This window comes from Gracilinanus agilis, chromosome 1 (assembly GCF_016433145.1).
Source record: "Gracilinanus agilis isolate LMUSP501 chromosome 1, AgileGrace, whole genome shotgun sequence".
NCBI classification, from domain to species: Eukaryota; Metazoa; Chordata; class Mammalia; order Didelphimorphia; family Didelphidae; genus Gracilinanus; species Gracilinanus agilis.
Genome location: NC_058130.1, coordinates 292902781 through 292926674, shown reverse-complemented (window position 1 = coordinate 292926674; position 23894 = coordinate 292902781). Strand labels below are relative to the sequence as shown.

The 23894-nt window shown below is 32.1% G+C and overlaps 1 protein-coding gene across 1 annotated transcript in view; it reads left to right on the top strand.

Moving 5' to 3' along the window:
• Positions 1 to 23894, top strand: part of LOC123251074 (fibrillin-2-like) — a 185750-nt gene that overhangs the window by 8724 nt on the left and 153132 nt on the right. The window contains 11 exon segments of the mRNA XM_044680250.1: positions 524 to 649; positions 2769 to 2894; positions 3467 to 3589; positions 4687 to 4812; positions 6389 to 6514; positions 7068 to 7190; positions 8634 to 8756; positions 10376 to 10501; positions 12971 to 13093; positions 19342 to 19464; positions 22145 to 22306. Coding sequence (XP_044536185.1) covers positions 524 to 649; positions 2769 to 2894; positions 3467 to 3589; positions 4687 to 4812; positions 6389 to 6514; positions 7068 to 7190; positions 8634 to 8756; positions 10376 to 10501; positions 12971 to 13093; positions 19342 to 19464; positions 22145 to 22306 — 1407 coding nt within the window.

Below are 23894 nucleotides of genomic sequence, written 5' to 3'. Positions count from 1 at the left end.
CCTTGTCCCAGGTTTTATAACACCTTCAATTTTGAGTTATTGCAACCCTAATCATATGTTATTTTAACCCACTTTTAAGTGAGCAAATTATAAATTTCTGTTAAATGTTTAATCTAGCCTCTTCAGGGGATATTCATTAGAGAGTAGCTATCTGTTCCTAAGAGACAAAATTCATTTAGAAAACCTGAAAATTAACCCTAAAAGTTAGAAACAAAATCTTTTCTTCTAATAATTTGTGATGAATGTGTTGCCTTCCTTGCCTAGTTTGTGATATGTACTTTTTTCTTCACCTCCACCCTCCCCACTCAAACTACTAAATTTCTTAATAATTTAGTAATTTTAGTTATATTAGGACTTTTTATTAGATAATTATTCTTCCAGTATTATATTAGAAGACAAAGGAGGACCTTTCATAAATGCAAACATATATCTCATTTTTGAAGTTCATTCATTTTAATTATTATGTTTCTAATTCTTAACTATTTTTCCAAAAATCATTTAATGGATCACATTTATCTTTCAGACATTAATGAATGTGAACACAACTCTCTACTTTGTAGAGGTGGAGACTGTGTGAATGTAGAAGGCAACTTTGAATGTGACTGCCCACTTGGACATGAACTATCATCATTACATGAGGATTGTGTGGGTGAGTTTGTCCCCAATGTGAATTCACAGAATTAAATGAGTCTTAGTCAGAAAATGAAGCTACCTATAATGCATTCTACACTATTTGTTCTCTATCAATTAATATGAGTATTGGATTAGAATTCAGGAAACCTGGTTATGGTTTGGTTCTAGGAAGTCTGAGGATAAAAAGCCCTTTATTACCTTGGGGAAATAATTTTACCACCCTGGGCGCTCTGGACACTCTGGGCACCAATTTATTCATACACTGATGAAGAAATTGGACCAGATGCTTTTAGGTCTCTTTTAGTTCTAAAGATGAATTTTCTACTTATAAAAAAAACCTTCATAATTTACATTTTCAAAATCCAGATCTACTACATCTATATTCAGATTGCTTTTTTTTACAATTGATTTTATTTGATCTCATGTACTATTATTTGCAGGAAAAGTTCTAGATGCTAGGAGGAAAGATATGTGTGCATATATATATATATATGTATATGTATATGTACATATACAAGTGTATATGTACATATACATATATATGTATAAAATTCTGTTTTCAAAAATCTTTTTGCTTATGCCCTTATGATTTAGCACAAAGATTTTACATACTCCCAAGCACATACATATAAAAATGTTCCCTTCCCATCTTTGCTGACTCCATACCTATCAAATGAGATATTTTAAAGTGTTTATCACAGTCCCTGGCATATAATAATTGCTTGATAAATTCCTTATTCCTTTCCTTTCCCTGTGTCACATACACATTTCTAAATTTATCATTTATATTTAAAATAAACTTTTCTGTTTATATTTTCTTTGGTCTCTGCTATTCAGTTTCTTTGCTGAACTTTTGGTTTTATAAGGAATGGAAATTAAATATATATGTATACACACTATATATATATATATACACACATAAATACATATGAACATATATATATATACACACTATATAAGAACATGTATATGTATTTATATACTTATATCTATATGATATTTAGGTAATTGAAATGCCCCAGTAGAAGTCCACACCGGTTTGTGTGCTGTCTGCTTTAACTCTCTAGAATTTCAGTGCATCACTTTATTATCCAGCAAGGAAATATAATGTCTAAATAGTTCACAAGTGGCCTTTTTCAGTTACAACTAAGTAGTCTCATTTGACTGCTCAAAGGCTGCATTATCTCCACTAGCCACCAGAAGGCATCGAGTCTACAAACATGCAGAATATTCTTCCTCCACTGTTGAGATGTACAACAGCCACAGACTGAATTACCTGAAGTGAAATACTGCTCACAACATTAAAAAACAAAACAAAACAAAACAAAAAACAACTCTTACTTCACCCATATTAAATACAAATTATGGAATACCTCAGGCTCCAGACATTCTGAATTCCTTCTACTTAATCAGCCAGTGTTGGAAGGATAAGGAAAAGGGTATATGTTTCTATATCTGGAACTCCTGAGTTCCAGATTGTTTCGAGGGAAATCAGGGGAAATAAGAGAGCAGTTGTATTCCTTTTTGCCCTCCTTGGTCCGGTTATCTGGCTGACTCTCTGGATTAAAAATAATTAATACTAATAAACTCTGCAGTACTAATTTCAGGCATTCTCAGACTAGTAGATAAAGTCCTGGGTAGGTGCAGTTTGTGGATGCTCAGCATTTTATTGGGTATCCAAACCCTATAGTCAACTAGATGAGCAGAAAGATTTCTCAAGGTCAAAAAGACAGAAAAAGAAGCATTAAATAAATGTCTACATATAGGCATGCCACTTTCCTATCTTTTTTGGTCTTTTTTGTCCACTGCAATTGTACTTCCCCTAAAGCCAGTGAGGGGAAAAGGGCATAAATCAGAAACACCTTTCCAGTCATCTCTGTCTTTAATTCATCACAACCACTGGCACCAAACTAAACAATAGTTGAGAACATCCAAAGGCTTAGGCTTTTGTCAGAAGACGGGAGAGTGGGTAGAAAAAGAAATATCCTTGTCATTACAGTAATCCTCTTGTCTTTGAAAATTGACTTCATAAATTGGGATTCTTATGCTGTTGGGACAGTTCTTAGTGATTCTTTTATGTGAATTATTACAAAATGCTCAACTTCTATATAGAAACATAACTTTTTCTTTTGCAGATATAAATGAATGTTCTCTGAGTGGCAATATGTATAGAAGTGGAAAATGTGTGAACATGATTGGAATATACCAGTGTACTTGTAATCCTGGCTATCAAGCAACTCCAGACAGGCAAAGCTGTATGGGTAAGAAATGGGCACATTTCTCAAGTCAGTAAAAGGAAGATAATCACACTTCTAAGTCACTGAGCTCTCAGGATATTTCATAAGCAGGCTTGCATAATATTGTTTGTTTGTACTTTGTAATCAGAATCCTTTCACTGTCTTTTTTGGTGTCATTTATATTTCATTTTTTGTTCAACTTCTATAATATTTTGGTACAGTTTACACTTTTGGTTTGTGTTCACTAACTAAAAATAAAGTTTTAAGATTAGATAGTAAGTAGTTCCATAAGACAGTATTATTCTTTTGTTTGCCCTGGAATCAGAAATATAAACTCCCAACAGTATATTCTTTTATTTCATTGATCTTAACAATTATGTTCCTAATTTCCTTAATCTTGGGAAAATAAGGAAAATGTCAAAAAGAATTCTACCAAAAACAATTGCTAGTTTGTATAGGCAAAAATCAAAGAAAAAAATCATCATGAGAAGTGAGTAAACATTTAGCATGATCTGTATAATTATTCTATTAAGAGGCAGACTTTTCCAAAATAAGAAGAGCTGACAAATAATACATTTGAAATGTTTTTTTCCTAGATATTGATGAGTGTATGATAATGAATGGAGATTGTGACACCCAGTGTAGTAACTCAGAAAGCAGCTATGAATGTAATTGCAGTGAAGGTTATACCCTGATGTCAGATATGAGAACTTGTGCAGGTAAGGAAACAAAGACACAAATACTTTTTTTCAGTTTGGTTAATTTTCATGTACAAATTTGACTTTATTTAATTCAATTCATCCTAGCTAACATTTATTTAATGCCTATTATGTACAAAGTAGTGTGATAGACACTGGGAATACAAAAATAAAAATGAAACAACCCCTTCCTACAAATACTTTCCATTTTACAATATGTACAAAGATAAATAAAAGCAAATATATACACAAAGCAATTCCAAAAGACCTTATCAAATGGCACCAGAGTTGTAGTTTGTAGTAATGTATAGATTCTAAGGAGTGGTGGTAAGGAGGGAATGCATTCTAGACATGGAGTACCACATGTGTAAAGGTGGGAAGATAGAATGCTATGCAGAAGGAACAAATAGGAAGGCAGTTTGACCGAAGTGGAGATTCTATGAAATAAAGTGAAATAAGACTGAAAAGTATATTATGATCAAACGTTGTCATTGTCTGGCTATGACTGATACAATGGAACTCATTGAATATATTTTAGAAGGGAAGTGAATGTAGTCAGATCTTTATTTTAGGAATATGAGTTTGCCTTTTGTATGGAGGGTTGATTAGAGAGAGGATAGATTGGAGGCAGAGAGACAAAGCAGAACCCTCTCTACCAGTTGAGATTTCATGAGAATGGGGACCGTGTAAGACAAGCGAAGAGAGGAATGATGTGAGATATTTTTTGGAAGGAGAATCACAAGGGACAAGATATTGGAAGTGAGGAAGAGAGAAGAGTCAAGAATGACTTTAAGGATGCCAACATGGGTGACTGAAAGGAAGGTAATATCCTCAATAGAAATTTGGGAGAAAGTTAGAATTTTGTGCCAAAGGGAAGGAAAAGAAGATGCTGAATTTGAAGTGCCTATGGGACATCCACTTGGAAAAGCTTAACAGACAGCAATGTTGGATTGGAGTTCTGGAGAGAAATTTGGACTCAATATAGATTTGTATGCAGCCTTAAGAAACAATTCCATCTTTGTGTGTTTTATGTCTTACAAAAGGGATGGAAATAGGAAATCTTTGGTATGCTCAAAAATTACTTTTATTTTTTTATGTTGCAAATTTTATTTCTTTAGATATTGATGAATGTGAAAATAATCCTGGTATCTGTGATGGTGGTCAGTGTACTAATATTCCTGGAGTGTATCACTGTCTCTCTTATGATGGCTTAATGGCTTCTGTGGATATGAAAACAGATATTGGTGGGTATCTAGAGAACAAGATAATAAGTTATACATTATATAAGGTCACTAGATAAATAAAGACATAGATATTTTGTTCCATCTCTGTCATTTCATTTAATGTGGAAACTATTCACATTTACTAATGCAGATCAGGAACTCCATGGAAAGGTACAATTTTTGATAATTACATAGCATTTCTGTGTCAAAGGGCAAAACTTGAACTCATGTCTTCTTAGCTTCAAGATCTGCTCTATCAGTTGTACCGTGCTTCCTCTTAATGTTTATGTATAAGTAGATACATAGGGTTTCATGATGCTCTTATAAAAATAGTTTTTCTAAAACTTCCAAAAAGTTTGAAAAGAAAAGGCTTCATATGCTGAACTAGAAAAATATACTTCTTCCCTCTGTGTTAAAAAAATAGTAAATGTTTATTACTGCTTTTTAGTTTGCAGATGTTTCCACTACTTATTTCATAATTGTGAAGAAAGCATTTTCCAAATGCTTAGAGTAACCTCAGACTACAAAATGATAAATTACTTTCCTGCAATCACATATCTAGTTAAGTTTTTGAGGCTGGGACTCAAAACAAGTTTCAACTCAAAAGCTAATAGCTTTCTTCCTCTAAACCAGTGATTTCCAAAGTGGGCACTACCTCCCCCTGGTGGGTGCTGCAGTGATCCAGGGAAGCGGTAATGGCCACAGGTGCATTTATCTTTCCTATTAATTGCTATTAAAATTTAAAAAAATTAATTTCCAGGGGGCTAAGTAATATTTTTTCTGGAAAGGGGGTGGTAGGCCAAGAAGGTTTGGGAACCACTGCTCTAAACTATTCTGCATCTTTTATGATTATATTAAACCATAGCAAATATGCAATCATCAATGAATTAGATGTTTTACAGTAATGTTATTATATTATAGAATTCTATTGAGGTCTTTAAAATTCATCTGACTCAGGTCTCAGACCTTCTAGTAGAAAATCTTCTTGTAGTGTTAAAACTAATAAAAAGTCAATTCGAGCATGGACAGAGTCCATACTGTGACAGTGAGCCCCTCTAAATTTTAGTTAGACTACTCATCTATCAAATCATCTTCAGTTTTTTATGTATATATGTATATATATATGCATATATATATATATATCAATATCATACAGTCTTCCAGAAATCAGGTCAGATCCATGTTAAGATAAGGCATTTGAGGTAGGACTTTAGTAGAGAAAGCTAATTTAATAGTCAATTTAAAGCATTTTCTGCTTTTGATTTAAAAGCTTGGTTGTCATTATGAAGTTGAGAAAAGTAAAGAATTAAATAATTAGTTCGTTTAGGTTGCATGTGTTTTAATTTCTCAAACACTAATACAAGTTGGGAAATAGGAAGGACATACTAGTTTTATAAACACATCTCATTAACTAATAAGTATATTGTATTTCTGAAAAAATGTACTACCCAAAATGGATATTTAAAATATATTTAAATGTTAGCAATATTTTTTATTTCTATCATTAATACTTAGTTGCAAATAAAAGACATTTTATTTTATGTGATGATTATTATAGGTAAATGTTAACCAATATATTTCAAATATAACCTTATAGATGTGAATGAATGTGACATAAATTCTAACATCTGTATGTTCGGGGAATGTGAGAACACAAAGGGATCTTTTATTTGCCATTGTCGACTGGGCTATTCTGGAAAAAAGGGAACTGTTGGATGTGCAGGTATGTGTTAAACATGTATCGATTGTTACATTTTTCTATTTGCATTTCAGGGAGCTATTGTCCTCATTATGCTATTAAATTGCTTATACTAGGTAAGCTCAAATATTCGACTTTGACTAAAAACAACACTCCAATACAAATATAAATAACTACAACATATCCTATATTATTGCCTCTGAAAGATGTAAAAAACTGATTGGAAACAGTTGGCTTGGTTGTAGTATATTATCACTGGAGCATTAAGCTGATAAATTCTATGTGCAGAATACATTAGTTATGATGTCTTTGGGTCTAATTATTGTTTCAGCAAAATATGTGTGTCCTTGATCACATGAAGCCCAATTCTAATCTTTTAACTTTTAATAAATCCATATGCAAAAGGTATTCTGATGCCCCAAATTTACAATTATTTGAAACAGAGGTTTTCATATTTTTATTAAGATTATGCCTACTAAAATGTATTTGGAAGTTGAATTAGAAATTTTATGTCAAATTTTAAAGTTTCTGTATTCTACTGCATCATCTTACTTTTATTAACCAACTGTTTTCTTAGATGTAGATGAATGTGAAATTGGTGTTCACAACTGCAATATGCATACTTCGTGCTTAAATATCCAAGGAAACTTTAAATGTAGCTGCAGGAAAGGTTGGGTTGGAAATGGTATCAAATGTGTTGGTGAGTATGCAGACATGGGTATCAATTACTAGGAAACAAAATTACATTATTCAGATATTTTTGCATGAATTTCAACTTACATACTTGAATTTAAAACATTGATTTTCTTATCAATTTTTATCCTAAAAGACAAAAGATAGCTTTAGTTGCAAGATCATCTGTGCCTAGAAGTTTCTATTAAGTTTATTATTGAATTGCATATTGAATCACAAAAGTATGATGTAGGATCTGTTAATAGAAAAGTTTCTATGTGAAGACAGCATTTAAGGTAAATCCAATTATATGATGAAAAATATCTAATATATTTTCCAGCTAACTTTCACAAGTTTTAAAATTCAATGAAACAAAAGCAGTGAAGGTAAAACTTTTGTGAGTTAATTTGAAATGCAATGTCTGGTTAACATTAGCTTTTTGGTAAAAATAAAATAAAATAATTCCTCCAACAGACAAATTTCAAGTAATTTGCTTGAAGCAAAAAAGCAATGAAGTTGATATTTTATTGGGCTAAGTTTGGATAATCTTTCACTTTTAGAAGGTAAAGAACTTTTAGAGGCAGACACATTCATATTTAAACTACTTGATGCTTTTTTAATCCATCCTCAAATATTTTATCAAAATTATCTAGAACAATTTAAAAGAAAAGTGAAACTAGGTGATTTTCCCCAATCACAAATAATGTATCTACATTGAGTGTATAAAAAATTCGTTATTTCTATTGATTATATCATTCAATTTGGTTATATCATCTTTGTTGTCTTTGTATATACAAACTACTTATATTTACTAAATATGAATTATTTAACTTTAGAGCTCATATTACTATTGTTTGACATATGAGATGTAGTTTTTGCTATTTAGCTTTTTTTTTTTTTGCCACATAGCCATTCTTTGTCCTTTCCAACTAGTAAGCATTCCTCTTCCTTTCTTACATTCCTTCTCACTTTCATCCATTTACTTTCTTTAATCTTTTCTTCCAAATTATTACCCACTCTACTAATCATCTACTTTTTACTGCTTCCTACTCACATCACCATGCGATAAAAAGATGACTATGTAAAATTAAAATCAATGAAATCTTTTGCCAAATTTAATGAGAATTACAAGATAATCCAATATTAGAGATTTAATTTGATTATTAAGTGATTTGAGAAGCTAGATAATGTCTTCATTATGAGACAGAGAAGATAATATATTTGTTATTTTAGTTTTTATGATTATTTCAGATTTTTCATATGACTCATTTTATGCATGATTTTTCTAGGGTTGTCTTGTGAGTATGTGCATTTCTGGGGGTTTGAGGGAACAGGTTTACTTGCTACATGCTTTTTCAAAGCATAATCAAAACTTATTGTCCCATTTGAAAATTAAATTAAGGCCAAACTTACTATTATTTTGTGTATAAATGTTCTGGCTTAAGTTTTATTTTGTTCTCCTCTTGTACAGATTTAGATGAATGCTCTAATGGAAGCCACCAAAGTAATATAAATGTCCAGTGTGTGAACACAACAGATTCATACCACTCTACTTGTTTTGAAGGATTCACTGGAGATGATTTTAGTTGCTTAGGTTAGTGAAATTTCAAAGATATATTTTCCAGCATCTTTTATCTAGTAAACAATTGTTCTGTACTCTTTATTTTGAAACAATGCAATTAAATAAAAAATCAGTAGTCATCTTATGGCTATAATTACAGGATTTAAAAAAAACTTTCTGACATAAAAACATATATAATTTTAATTTTTTAATTTTTCCACATACAACAAAAATTAAAATGTATTGTTAATTTCCAATGTTTTCCTGTTATCCATAAAGATATGACTAGAGGAAAATACCATGTATATCATTCAGAGCTCCTTACCTTTTCAAGCATAAGGATTTTTTAATCTCAAAAAATATTGTAGGCCCCTCTAGTATAACAGTTGTATTATGAATATTCAATGATCTGGAAAATACATGGTACAAAGAACTAATATGAATGAATTTGCATTTTATCAATCATGACAGCATCAATATGCTTTTGAAAAATAATAATTTATACATTCAGGCTACAAAAGGTGTTTTAACTTTTATCATTATTTTGTTGGATCTATATGAAGATCAAAATGACAATGCCTGATATGCATGTGGATACATAGAACCTTTGTAATAAAGAGTGATTTTTTTTAAACACTTACCTTCCATCTTGGAGTCAATAATCTGTATTGGCTCCAAGGCAGAAGAGTGGTAAGGGTAGGCAATGGGGGTCAAGTGACTTGCCCAGGGTCACACAGCTGGGAAGTGTCTGAGGCCGGGTGTGAACCTAGGACCTCCTGTCTCTAGGCCTGGCTCTCAATCCACTGAGCTACCCAGCTGCCCCCTCTAAAGAGTGATTTTTGAAAGTATTAATGTCACATTCTACTCCATAAGCTCCAATGGCTTCCTGTTACCTCTAGGATTAAATATAGTCTTTTGTTTGGCATTTAAAGCTATTCACAATTTGATCTATTCCTACCTTCTTCTATTCCTGTCTTCTGACACTTTTACTTTCTTTTTAAAATCTACAGTCCAGCTTTACTGACTTTACTGTTCCATGCACCTAATATTTTTACCTCCTCTCTCTGTTCCTCATTTTTGGAATATTCTTTCCTAATCTGTAAAATTTGGAATTTGTCTAGGTGATCTCTGAGGTCCTTTCCAGCTCTAAAACTATAATTTTATGATCCTAAGTGGCATTTTAGAATAAGACCCACTTTAATAATATCCAATTAAGCCTTGCTTTTATGGTATTCTGGGTCATTTTTTATGTTAATTATGTTTAAAGTAACAATAAACTAAAAAAGTTGTTTATTGCCATTTATTTTTCATTGTCATTTTAAATATTGCGATGCTTAAAATTGCTGATTTACTAATAATGTATCTCTAAACTTTATAATGATTTAAGGAAATTAGCACTACATTTTATAATATTAAAATTATTCTGAATTTTTTACAATATTATCAATGAAGTGACAATAACAGAAATTTGTTATGAAAAAGAAAAATAGGAAACAATAGACTTTTAGGATTATTGCTTCTGGAGATTTAAATGCTGTATGTCATGACCTTTAATTGTCCAAATAATTTGATGAAGGAACAAACAAGAGAAAAAGCATTCTTGCATAATAAATCATGAAAAGTCATAATAATTGAATATTTTTCTTCTACAGATGTTGATGAATGTGCAGAAAATATCAATCTTTGTGAGAATGGACAATGCTTAAATGTCCCTGCTACATATCATTGTGAATGTGAGATGGTCTTCACTCCAGGTTCAGATTGCAAATCCTGCCAGGGTAAGCCACCATTTTGAAGTTTGAATTGGCTACAATGAATAAAGGAAACGACAAAAATGGAGCTGGAATGACCTCAACCTGGAAGCATATATTTCACATATAAAAAGATTTTTTCCAGTACAGATTATTTTGCAGTGTGAATAATGATGAAGCCAGTATTCGTATCTCATAACGTTTTCCTTGCCTAGAGTCATGATTCATTCTTTTGTTTGTTTTGTTTGATTTCATTTGTTATTCTTTTTTATTTTAATAAAAATTTTTTCAACTTTTTTCCGTTAAGTGAAATGTAGTCTAGACAATTCTCAACTGCTTATTTTGGGTAGCATCTTCATATTTCCCTTTTTTTCATGTGATATTCTGAGTTTTGTCTTTTTGATGATAGTAATCCCATTCTTCCTTTAAATTGTAATTTCATCTCCCACGTTCCAGAATTGTTTTTGTGTTGTCTGATATCTTTCTAAGAACCAAGGGTTCACATTTTCTTTTAAATTATATATAATGCAAATTACAGAAAATGTTAAAGAGCCTTTTTCTAAAAGCAGTTATTCAAATCTACAGCTTTTAAGTTGGCTAGTAGAACAATTTTTTGCCTACTCTTTTTTTAGATCATACAAAAAGACCAAAATATCTGAAGAAGTTTCATTTTTTGTAGGAGATAAATGCAATTCTTATGTTTGAAGTTCTTAAAAAACGAAGTTGTTCACAGACAAATAAGAAACATGGCATATTATAATAAGTTTAGAAGTCACTCTAAATATTGCATATCACTTGAAAAGAATTTATTTCCAGCATATATAATTTTCAGTTTAAGTTGCTGGTCAATAAAATGCAGAGAAAAATCTATACACTAGAAAAGTGTACTATTTATAAAATCTGATCTAATTTTGGAGATTTATTATCAGAACAAATTACTCAACACAATCTGTTCCTGTTAATTTTAGCATAGTTGAAATTAATCATTTTCTTCAGAAAACTTATGTGTAAAATAAAATATCTTAAAAATGGAAAAATAAAAAGGGAAAAAAACTAATCATTAATCCCTTTCTAAATAAGTTCTTGTGACAGACTAGGAGTTTCTATTGGTCTCTTAAAGTATGACCAATTGAAGAAAGCCATTTAAGATATTTTTCAGTCCTAAGAATATTAAGGAAATTGTTTTTAAAGAGTCTACCTTCTCTCTGATAAACACATTTACTACAATATCAATACAAACATGTTCATGTTGTGTGGGATGAGATTCAATGTGTAATTTTCAGAGTAGTATTTGGCTTGTTGTAACTCTAATATTTAAGACTCCTTAATATTACATTTTTTTAGACTAAAACTGTCTCCCCCACTCCATAAAACTTTTAGTTTTCCTGATCTATTTTCAAAAGCCTTGAAAGGAGTTTTACCTGTGGAGAAAGCCAAACTATAAGATAAGCTGAAGGAGAGAAAGCCCAGTGAATTTGGGTTTTTCTGGACCATGGGAGTCTTTAAGGAAACACAATGTTGAAAATTACACACTCAAGACTTAAAATATCACAGCCCCTCCTTATGTGGGATTGGAGAAAGGGGAGGAGGAGAATCTTGTGTCAGGATTGTTATAAAAGTCTGTGATTGTACCTAGAAGAAGAAAGGACATTTTTGCCCCAAGCAAGCCACTTGTGTGGGCAGAATTCCTTTTTCTCCCCTTCCTCTGCCTTCCTCCTCCCCACCCCCACTGTTGTCTGCTATTTTCTCAGAATAAAGCCACTTTTCTCTGCCAGCATCTTATCAAGTCTCCTGTCTGCTTATTAAAGTGATTTCTGGTAGTACAAGTCCTCCCAAAATTTCACTCTACACAATGTTCATCAGTTTTAATACAGGAACACAAAAATATCCTCATTTATTGATATTAAATTAATTGATACTAAATTTCTGGTTACAATTCAACAAAAATACTTTGAATGATGGGACAGTAAGGGACTCTGGTAAGATTTTAGAAACAAAAACTCTTTCCTAATAAATGCAAATCAGAAGATTTATGTAAGGTAACAGTTCTAGCTGAATAAAATATAAAGAAAATTACAAAACAAAAAAGTTTGAAATTATCTTATTATTCAAAAGAAGTTTTTTCTATATAATTGGTTATTTACAAGATATTTTTGACTATGGACTATGCACCCAGTGTTTTTAGGAACTTTTAGTTGAGAATTTAAGGTTTTTGTTTTTGTTTTTCATTTTGAACACAGCACCTTTAAAAGTTTTCCATTAATTTTGGTTTAACAAAAATTGTTCTTTCTTGTTCTAACACATGATTAATTTTTGTATCAATCTTTAATTAGAGACAAAATATGCAAATATATTTTTTACTGATAAATCATTTGTAGGGACAAAATCTGAATAAATTAGTAAAATATAAATAAATTTATATTAGTACCAACATTTTTATCCATTACTACTCTGTAAACAAATGATGTAATAATGTATATTTTTACATGGCTTTAGATATTGGTGAGTGTTCATTCCAGAATATCTGTGTCTTTGGAACATGTAAAAACCTTCCAGGAGAGTTTCATTGCATCTGTGATGATGGCTATGAACTGGATAGAACTGGAGGAAATTGTACAGGTCTGTCAATTATGTATATATAGAAATTTGTGCTAAAGACAGTTAATATTTCAATTAGCATATGTGAATACACTATGTGCCAGATTTAAGAAATGATAACCCAATTATATAGTTATTTTGCCTTTCACATCTCTTTTTTCTCCCTCATAACAACTTGAAGTTCGCACTGATATTATTACTACCCTCCTTTTTCAGATGAGACCAATATAGACTAAATATATTAGAATTATAATAGTAATGAAAATAATAGCAACAACAAAAGAGCATTTATATAAAGTTTAATGTTTGCGAAGTGATTTACAAATACCTCATTCAAATCTTAGAATATAGATGTTATTATTATCCCCATTTTACAGATGAGGAAACAGAGGTAAACTGAGGTAAGTGACTTGCCCAGGGTGGTCACATAATGTTTGAAGCTGGTTTTGTGACCTTCCCAAATGCAGACTCAGAAGTTTTACTTACCACATCACTAAAATGCCCTGACACTAATCTGTATATTTTGATTAAAAGTCATCTTACAGTATTTTCTTTCTACTACTCTCGATTGATTAGCTAAACTTTTATAAGTTAGTTTTTGATTCTTCTTTTTGTTTAAATAAAAAGCTTGTACTTATTATAGATTGTTTACTAATTCTTAATATTACAACTCATTTTGGATATTTGACTACAAACTGTTTAAGCAATATAAATTATAGATTGCTAATCCATTACTACAAATGACTCAATATATTCATTATCTAATATGCAGCCATATATCCTTCCAGTAAGTTTTTCTAATAAGTATGTGGAAGGCTTATTAAACATTACTATCTGCTGGAAAATATATTCTGGGGATAAAAAGAAGGCAAAAATACTCTCCCTGTCCTCAAGAAGCTTAGATTCTGATGGAGAAGACAACATGTAAATAAATTGGTCCATACAAGATATATGCAGAGTAGATCAGGGGTGTAGTGCTGGTGAGGACTGGAAAAGACCTCCAGTTGAAGGTCAGATTTTAATCGAGTAAAGTCAGAAAGCATTTATTTAGTAGTTATTATGTACCAGGCATCTTGTTAGGTACTAGGTATGCAAATAAATACAAAAGGGAAGTAGAGAAATTAAAAAGAAGAGGGATTAAGAGGTCCACTATCATGGAATCCCAAGATGGGGTGGAGTTGGGGGTGAAGTCAAGGTGGCAGAGTGAAGAGGCACAATTGCCAACTTTCTCTAAATCTTCACTTACAAAATGATGACAGAAAACAACAAATTTAATTATGAGCAAAAAACACCAACAAAAAGAAATAGTGAGTGATTTTTCCAGATTTTGGCAGCTTGGGAAGAGAGGAGAGATCTGTGGACCCCAGGGTGGTGACTGGCTCAGAATATAGTACACAGGCACAGTGGAAGTGGTACTGACCCAGCTTTTTAGAGGAGGTAGCTGAAGCAGTAGTAGCAACAGTTAGAACACTATGGGGGGAAAGGGGGACTGAACACTTGAGATTCTAGAGTATCTTTTTGCTAGTATTGGGTGCAGGACTGGATGCCATTTGGTAGGTCTGTAACCTAATTAACAGCTCCCAGCCATAGTTCCAGGGCAAAAAGAAAGAGCTCAGATGAAGAGGGCAATAGCCAGTCTTATTTCCTTATAACATCACCTTGGAAACATTAAAAACTGATATACTCCATGATTAAAATACAAAAGCTGCTCAAATCAATCATTTCCTAGTCTTCTTTTCCTCCGCAGAAGTGAGCAGATCCTAATTCTGACATAAGTCCAAAATAAAAAAAAAAAATTAACTTGGAAACTTAACAAATAAACAGAAAAAGAATCCAGCCATAAAAACTTTTATAGTGAAAAGGCCCAAGACATAAAGAAAAGCCACAATGAAAAATGCAGATTTGACATAGGCCTAATAAGAATGTATAAAAGAACTAAAAGTGATTTTTAAAAGCAAAAAAAAAATTTAATAAAATAAGAGCAATAAAGGAAAAGAGAACTATGCAAGAAATTATGAAAGAAATTGACAAAAAATGGAAGTCTCACATAAGGAACAGTAGCTAGATGGCAGAATACATAGAAGAGAATAAAAATATAAGAACAAGATGATAGAGTAGAGGCAGGGAATCCCTAAACTATCCCAAATTCTCTTCCACACAATGCCTCAAATAAATAATTCAAGAAAGTCAACAATGAAAGACACATTTTAAAAATCCTGAGGAAAATAACATCTTTTTAAAACTGAATACTCCAAATGGTAAAAAAGGCACAGAAATCGACTTAAGAGAAGAATTTCTGGCCAAATAGAAAAAGGTTACAAAATTCATGGAAGAAAACTTATTAAAAAGTAGAATTGGAAAAAATTTTTTAAAAAGTAGAATTGGATAAGAGGAAGCTAATGACTCTGCATAAGACATAAATAAACAAACAAATAAATACCCAGCTTTCTAGTTTTCTTCTTATCTTGGTTGCATTTGTTTTCTTTTTACAAAAATTTTTAAATTTAATATAGTAAAAATTACCCATGTTCTCTGTCTCTTCTTTGGTCCTTAATTTTCCCCTTGTCCATAAATCTCTCAGGTAGATTATTCTGTTTTCTCTAATTTTTTTATAGTATCATCCTTTATATTTAGATCATGTACCCATATTGATGTTCTCTTTGTAGGCAAAATTTTCTGATTCTACTTTTTAATGTCTTGGTAGGCAATGTTGGTCTATTTCCAAAAGATTGGATCTTTTGACTTGTTAAACACTAAATTACTATGGTCATTTATTACTAGATTTTCTGTACCTATTCAATTCCACTGATCCACCACTCTATTTCTTAACCAGTACCAGATAGTTTTAATGTTTATTGCTTTGTAATAACAGTTTGAGATCTGATACACCTAAGCCACCTCCCTTCACATTTTTTCATTGATTCTCTAGATATTTCTGACCTTTTGTTCTTCCAGATAATTTTTGTTATTAATTTGTCCAGATGTATAAAATATTTTTGGGCGGTTTGGCATAACACTAAACAAGTATATTAATCTAGATAAAATTGTCATTTCTATTATATTTTTTGGGCTACTCCATGAGCAATTAATATTTTTCCAATTATTAAATCTGCCTTTTTTGTGTGTAAAATGTCTTTTGTAATTAAGTCCATAATGTCCTCAGTTTGTTCTTGCAAGTAAACTGGAATTTCTTTTTCTGCCTCTTGCCTGCTTGGCTTTGTTGGTAATATATAGAAATGCTGATGACATGATTTTATTTTATATCCTTTAATGTTGTTAATTATTTCAACTATTTTTAGTTGATTAGAATTCTCTAAATATGCTATTATATTATCTGCAAAAAGTAATGCTTTTATTTCTTCATTGCCTATCCTAATTCCTTCAATTTATTTTTCTTCTCTTATTGTTATAACTAGTACTTCTAATACAATATTTAATGGTAGTAATGATAATGGACAGCCTTCTTGATCTTATTGGGAGAGCTTCTAACTTATCCCTATTACAGATGATGCAAGCTGATGGTTTTAGATAGATACTACTTATTTTAAGGAAATCTCATTTATTCCTATGCTTTCTGGTGTTTTTAATAGAAATGGATGTTGTATTTTGTCAAAATCCCTTTCTGCCTATATTGAGGTAATCATTTGATATCTGTTGGTTTCGTTATTGATATGGTAAATTATACTGATGGTATAATAATATACCATCACTGTATTCCTGGCATAAAACCCACCTGGTCATAGAAAATGATATTTTTAATATATCACTGTAATCTCCTTGCTAATATTTTATTTAAATTTTTTTGCATCAATATTCATTAGAGAGATTAATCTATAGTTTTCTTTCTCTACTTTTGCTTTTCATTTAGGTGTCAGCACCATATTCATGTTATAAAAGGAATTTGATAGGATCCCTTCTTTTCCCATTTTCCCAAGTAATTTATGTAGTATTGAAATTAGTTCTTCCTTAAATATTTGGTAGAATTCACTTGTAAATCCATCTAACCCTGGAGATTTTTTTCTTGAGGAATTCACTAATAGCTTGTTCAATTTCTTTTTCTAAGAGAGGATTGTTTATTCTATTTTGTCTTCTGTTAATCTGGACATTTAAAAAAAGAATTGGATAAGAGGAAGCTAATGACTCCGCATGAGACATAAATAAACAAACAAATAAATAAATAAAGCAACCCTCCTCCCCAGCTTTCTGCTTTTCTTCTTATCTTGGTTGCATTTGTTTTGTTTTTACAAAAATTTTTAAATTTAATACTGTAAAAATCACAATGTTTATAATGTTCTTACCGCCATCTGAGAATCAATACTGTTTATTGGTTCCAAGCCAGAAGAGCAGTAAGGGCTAGGCAATGAGGGTTAAGTGACTTGCCCAGGGTCACATAGCTAGGAACTATCTAAGGCCAGATTTGAACCTAGGACCTCCCATCTCTAAGCCTGGCTCTCAATATACTGAGCTACCCAGCTGCCCTCCCAATAATATTTTATAATGAACAGTTGTGAGTGACTTAGTTATTCTCAGTGATCCAAAATAATTCTCAATGATTCATGATGAAAAGTGTCATCTCCCTCTAGAGTCTGAATTGTTGGAGTCTGAATGCAGACTGAGACATAACATAATTCACTTTCATTCTTGATTTTTTTTTGTTTGAGATCTTTTCCACAAAATGACAAATAGGGAAAAGGTTTCACCTTATTAAAAATGTAAAATCTATATCAGATTGCTTGCAGTCTTAGGGAGAGAGTTTGCCTCAAAATTTTAAAAGAATGTTATAAATTGTTTTTACATGTAATTGGGAATAAAGAAAATCTTTAAAAAAGTAAAACACAACATAGAATTGAACTGATTCATCAGGGTTAAGGTATGGAAGGGAGTAAGAGAGTGGAGCTTAGGAGAAAAAAAAACCTGAAGAGTAAAGAAATTTGAGGTCATGCCAGGAACAAAGAACAGGATTAAGGATCATAAGATCCAGGGAATGATCAAGCACATAAAATAAAATGATGAGTATATAAAGGAAATTTGGAATGCATTAATAGGACTAGAACAATTGTGAATTATGGTAAGAGCAAGAGAATGAGGTAGAAGGCAGGAGTAGGTCATGGAAATTGAATAGAATGAGGAGCCATTACATTTTGGAAGAGTTAAGATCAGAAAGGGCTGAGAATAAGTAGAGGGAAATGCTACTGATTATTGTCCTATAGATACCTTCTTGTTTGGTATAATTGTTACCTGACCATAGACTTCTCACAATTAGAAGACTTAGGATATTTGAATGTCTCTGGATTACTTTCCATTGTGATGAAAATATGAATTGAATTAGATTCTGGAATCTAATAAACTTTTATGTCTAGATTTGGGTGACTCTTTCCTCTAAGCTAAGGTCAATTTCTACTGACCTCTGACCACTGTACTATCCTATAATGTATGTGTATATATTAAGAGAATCTATTATATGCACACATACATATATATTATATACAATTATAAATTAAGATAGGAATGGGGAAGATAGAAGGGAAGGGCAGGAAGAGAAGGATAAACATTTATATTGCACCTACTATGTATCTACCTCTGTGCTAAGCCCGTTTTTTAAATAACAAATATATTTTTGTGATATCAACTGCCTCTGGAGTGAAAGAAGAGATAGTAGAGGGGAAATGATGTTTATGTGCATATACATATATATGTGTATATGTATTTTTCATAAGTATTTGTACATATATTAAAGTTCTGTAATATGAGGCATGAATTGAGGTGGAGAACAAAACTGTAAGAAAAGTCCTGAACTCAATATGGAGAGAAGACTAATGTCCTGGGGTTAATAAATAATAACTACCAGAATTTTAATGAGGAGTTTAATTCAGATAGGGTAAAAACCAAAGGAAGAGATAATGCTATATGATTGTGGTAGAGGGAGTGTCTAAAAATGTCAATGGAGAGCAAGGAGTATTCCTCCTCAACCTAACAATACGTAAAAGTCAAACACTGACCTTATTTGAGTAAAGGACTCTAGTCACACACACAAAAAATCCATTTTTCCCATTTGAAATTGTAGAAGCTGATATCAAATTTCTCAACATTACATAATTGATCTTTCAAACTTTGTTTATTGTATTAGTGTGGAAGTTTTTGAAGCCTTCTTTGTACCTTTCCCTTTCTAATCATTTTAAAACTTTATCAACAATTTAAACTGATTTGGAGCATCAACATAGGTGGCAAATTGAAAGATTAAAAATTGCATTAAAATGTTTTTCTCCTAGATGTTGATGAGTATGCTGATCCCATCAATTGTATCAATGATCTTTGTGTCAATAGTCCTGGTCGATATGAAAGTAATTGTCCGCTAGACTTCCAGCTAAATCCAACTGGTGTAGGTTGTGTGGGTATGTATAATTCATGAAAAAAAAATCAGAAAATAATGAATATTTATTCAACTTCCTTAGAACATAAATTCCAGTCATTCTTTTTAGAGAAGATTTTTAAAATACCTAATTTAAGTTAAATTTTCCCTGATTCTTGTTAGCTGGTAGTTAAGTTTACTAAATATGCAACAGTGACCACCATTTTCATATCTCCTTTTCTGTGTTTAATATTTCTCTTATTCACTTAATAGAGGTTGAAAGTTGAGGAATAATCATAAAAGTATTATATACTTGTGGAGTGATTTACCTTTTTCAAAACACTTTTACATATATCAATCTCACTTGATCCTTATTACAGCTTCCTAAAGGAATGAGGCTAGATATTTTCCTCTTTATTTTATAAATAACTGTGGTCAAGAGCCTAGAAAAGCTACATTCTGAAATGGGAGTTGATCCTGAATCCAGAGCTTTTTCTGCTACACTATATTGCCTCTGAATGAGGTAATAATATAAGAGAAAGTGATGTAATCAGGAAAATGTTAAGAAAATGAATAAAAGAGATTGGAGCAGAGAAGGAAAGGATAGAACTATAGGGCACTGAGCTTACGTTTTTACCTAGGAAAATATTAAACATATTAGAAGAATCAATACTAGTCATCTAGAAAAGTAAATGGTCATTATGAATGGCCAGCAAAAGCTCATCAAGCATAATCACTTTATATTAATCATTTTTGACAAAGTAGATTTGAAGATACATAGTTTACAAGATTTTAGGAAAACATATAGCAAAATCCCTTGTCTTATGGATAAAATGAAGATATATAGACTAAATGATCAACTAATTATGTTGATTAGAAATTGGTTGCGTAGATTAATATTCCAATGGTTCTTTGTAAACTGGGAAAGAGAGCTCTAGTGGATAGGCCAGAGATCTGTTTGGTTCTGGGTGGCTGAGAATTTTATTACCAACAAAGGAGGAATTACCAAATTTGATGAGAGAATCCAGAAAAAAAAGATATGAAAAAACATCGGGAGGGGGTAGTTGTCTAATCGATTACAAATTATGAGTCAAAAACACTTTAATGCATCAAAAATAGCAATACAAACCTGGGTTACATTGAGAGGTACTGTTTGGGCTTGAGAAAAGCTGATTCTGCTGTATTCTGTCCCAGTGGGATCCCATTTAGAGTACTAGATTTAGTTCAAGAATATTGTATAAAGGATATTGATAAGATCAAGCACAACTAGACAATGTGTAGCTAGGATGATTAAAGCAATCCAGGCCATTCAAAGATTAATTTAAAGGACTAGGAATCTGATCTAGAGAATAGAGACATTAAGTGGATTTGAAGAATTGTTATGTGAAAGAGGAAATAGATTTGTTCTATTTGACCCTACCAGGAGTAATGCATTTGGGACAGCTAGGTATCTCATTGGATTGAGAGCCAGGTCTAGAGATAGGATGCCCTGGGTTCAAATCTGTCCTCAGATACTACCTAACTTTGTGATCCTGGGCAAGTCACTTTAATCCCAGTTGCCTAGCCCTTACCACACTTCTGCCTTAGAACCAATACTAAAATATTGAGTTCAAGGTAAAGGTAAGAGTTTAAAAAATCATGAAAGGAGATTTATGTTCAATATAAGAGAAAACATAATAATTGTAACAACTATCCTAAAATAAGATATATGACCTCAGAAGGTAGCAAATACATTGTAGAGGGTTTTTTTTTTCATGTATAGTTGTATTAGTCAGCTTAAGAAGTCTTTTCCAACTTCTTATGGAAGAGATGTTGATCTGAGGTACCAACTCTCACCTAGCAGAATAGCCAATATGGTGACAAAGGAAAGTGGTAAATGTTGGAGGGGATGTGGCTAAATTGGGACACTAATACAGTGCTGGTGGAGTTGTGAATTGGTCCAACCATTCTGGAGGGCAATTTGGAACAACGCACAAAGGGTTTTAAAAGAATGCTTGCCCTTTGACCCACTGCTGGGTTTGTACCACAAAAAGAAAATAAGGGAAAAGACTTGTTCAAAAATATTTATAGCCACACTCTTTGTGGTCGCAAAAAAATGAAAAAAGGGGGTGTCCATCGAGTGGGAAATGGCTGAATAAATTGTGGGTATCTATTGGTGATGGAATACTATTGTGCTCAAAGGGATAAAGAAATGGAAGAATTCCATGTGACCTGGAATGACCTCCAGGAATTGATGCAGAGTGAAAGGAACCGGAGAACTTTATACACAGAGACTGATGCATTATGGCACAATTGAATGTATTAGACTTCTCTACTAGAAGCAATGCAATGATCCAGGACAATCTGGAGGAACCTAGGAATATCCACATCCCGAGAAAGAACTGTGGAAATGGAAATGTATTAGAAAAATATGTGATCAATCACATAGTGCGATAGGGATAAGATTGGGGTTTTAACATTAAAAGATTGAGCTACTGCAGTTATGAATAACACAGAAATAGATTTTGAACAATGATACATAGTATAACCCAGTGGAACTGCTTATTGGATTCTGGAGTGGGGAAGAAAGAGTGCGTGTGGAGGGGATCATGAATCATGTGACCATGGAAAAATATTCTAAATAAGAAAAAAAGAGATGTTAATATTTCTAGCATTCTTTCATATAATTTTTTCATATAATTCATATAATAAAAATAATTTTAAATTCCTATTTTGTTCTACAGATAATCGAGTTGGTAACTGCTACCTGAAATTTGGTCCCCATGGAGATGGGAATCTCTCCTGCAACACTGAGACTGGTGTTGGAGTTAGTCATTCCTCATGTTGCTGCTCTTTGGGAAAGACCTGGGGAAATCCTGGTGGCAGTTGCCCACCTGTGAACAGCAGTAAGTATAAATATTTTTAAAAATGTTTTCCAAATATCACAACATTTTGCAGATACCCCAGCAGGCATCCAACACTAACAAGAAATGAAAAGGGGAAAAAGAAATCTGAAAAGTTAGTCATTATGTGTCTTGAATGAGTGTGTAAATAAATGTCAAAGAAATAAAATTGTACTGATGTCAACAGTAATGTAATGTTGCAGTGAATAATCAGCATTATATATATTTTAATAATTCTCAAAAAATAATTCCATCAAATTTATAAATTTTAATTATAAAATGTAATAGGCTACTTTTGGCAGAACCCTCCTGAATTTTCTATCATTCTCAAAATAGTTGGCATGAAAATTCCAAGGACAATTTCCCTAAAAAAAAGTTCATATATCAAGACTTTTCAAGAATTCAGAATTGTTCTGGAATAAAATGCACCAACCTTTGTCAGTCAGTCATTTTTAGTCATTTCCAACTCTGTGATCTCATTTGGCATTTTCTTAGCAAAGATACTGGAATAGTTTGTTATTTCCTTCTCCAGCTCATTTTGCAGAAGAGGAAATTGAGATCGACAGGGTTAAGTGACTTGTCCAGGGTCACAGTTAGTGTCTGAGACCAGATTTGAACTCAGGTCTTCCTATCTCCAGACCTGGTACTCTATCCACTGCTCCACCTAGCTGGCCTTTACATCTGTATGTATGTATGTATGTATGTATGTGTATGTATATGTATATGTATATGTATATGTATATGTATATGTATGTATGTATATGCATGTATACACATACATATTGAAATTTTTGTTTACAAAAAGGAATTTGAATTTTTGTCATTTTTCAAGTTTCTGTACTATAGTAAAATATGTTAACAAGAACCCAGTGTAAACTACAATGTTGCTTTGCCATAGTATCATAGAGCAAAACTCTGTTTATTGTAGCTTTTCTTTTCTTCTTCTTCTTTTTTTTTAAACCCTTAACTTCTGAGTATTGGCTCTTAGGTGGAAGAGTGGTAAGGGTGGGCAATGGGGGTCAAGTGACTTGCCCAGGGTCATACAGCTGGGAAGTGTCTGAGGTCAAATTTGAACCTAGGACCTCCTGTCTCTAGGCCTGACTCTCAATCCACTGAGCTACCCAGCTGCACTCTATTGTAGCTTTTTTCAAATTGTGTTATGCTGTTTTGAGATTAATTTCCTTTTTGAAGTTAGTCACCCTCTTATCTTCAAAAGCTTTTAAGTTCCAGCACTGGCAAGAGCTATAGCTCATTTTCTGCCCAGTGCTCAGTTTTTATTTACAAGAGAAAAGTTTTTATTTACAAAAGAAAAAAAATGTTTTTCCTTCCCCTTTGTTTCTGCTGAATGCATATAATTTAAAAGGTTGTAATGCTTTTGAAAGTAGTTTTTGGAGAGTCAAGATACATGACCAGCACAATAGCGGGTCTATCACTTTTCCCCAGTGCTTTAACTTTTCAAAAAGAGGATTTATTTATCAGATATAGAGTACTTACAGCTAAATCCACAATAGAAAGAAGATAAGAATTTCAGCATTATGAATTAACACCAAAGATCTCTGTTAAATCCTTAAAATTGTCAGCATGCTATCTC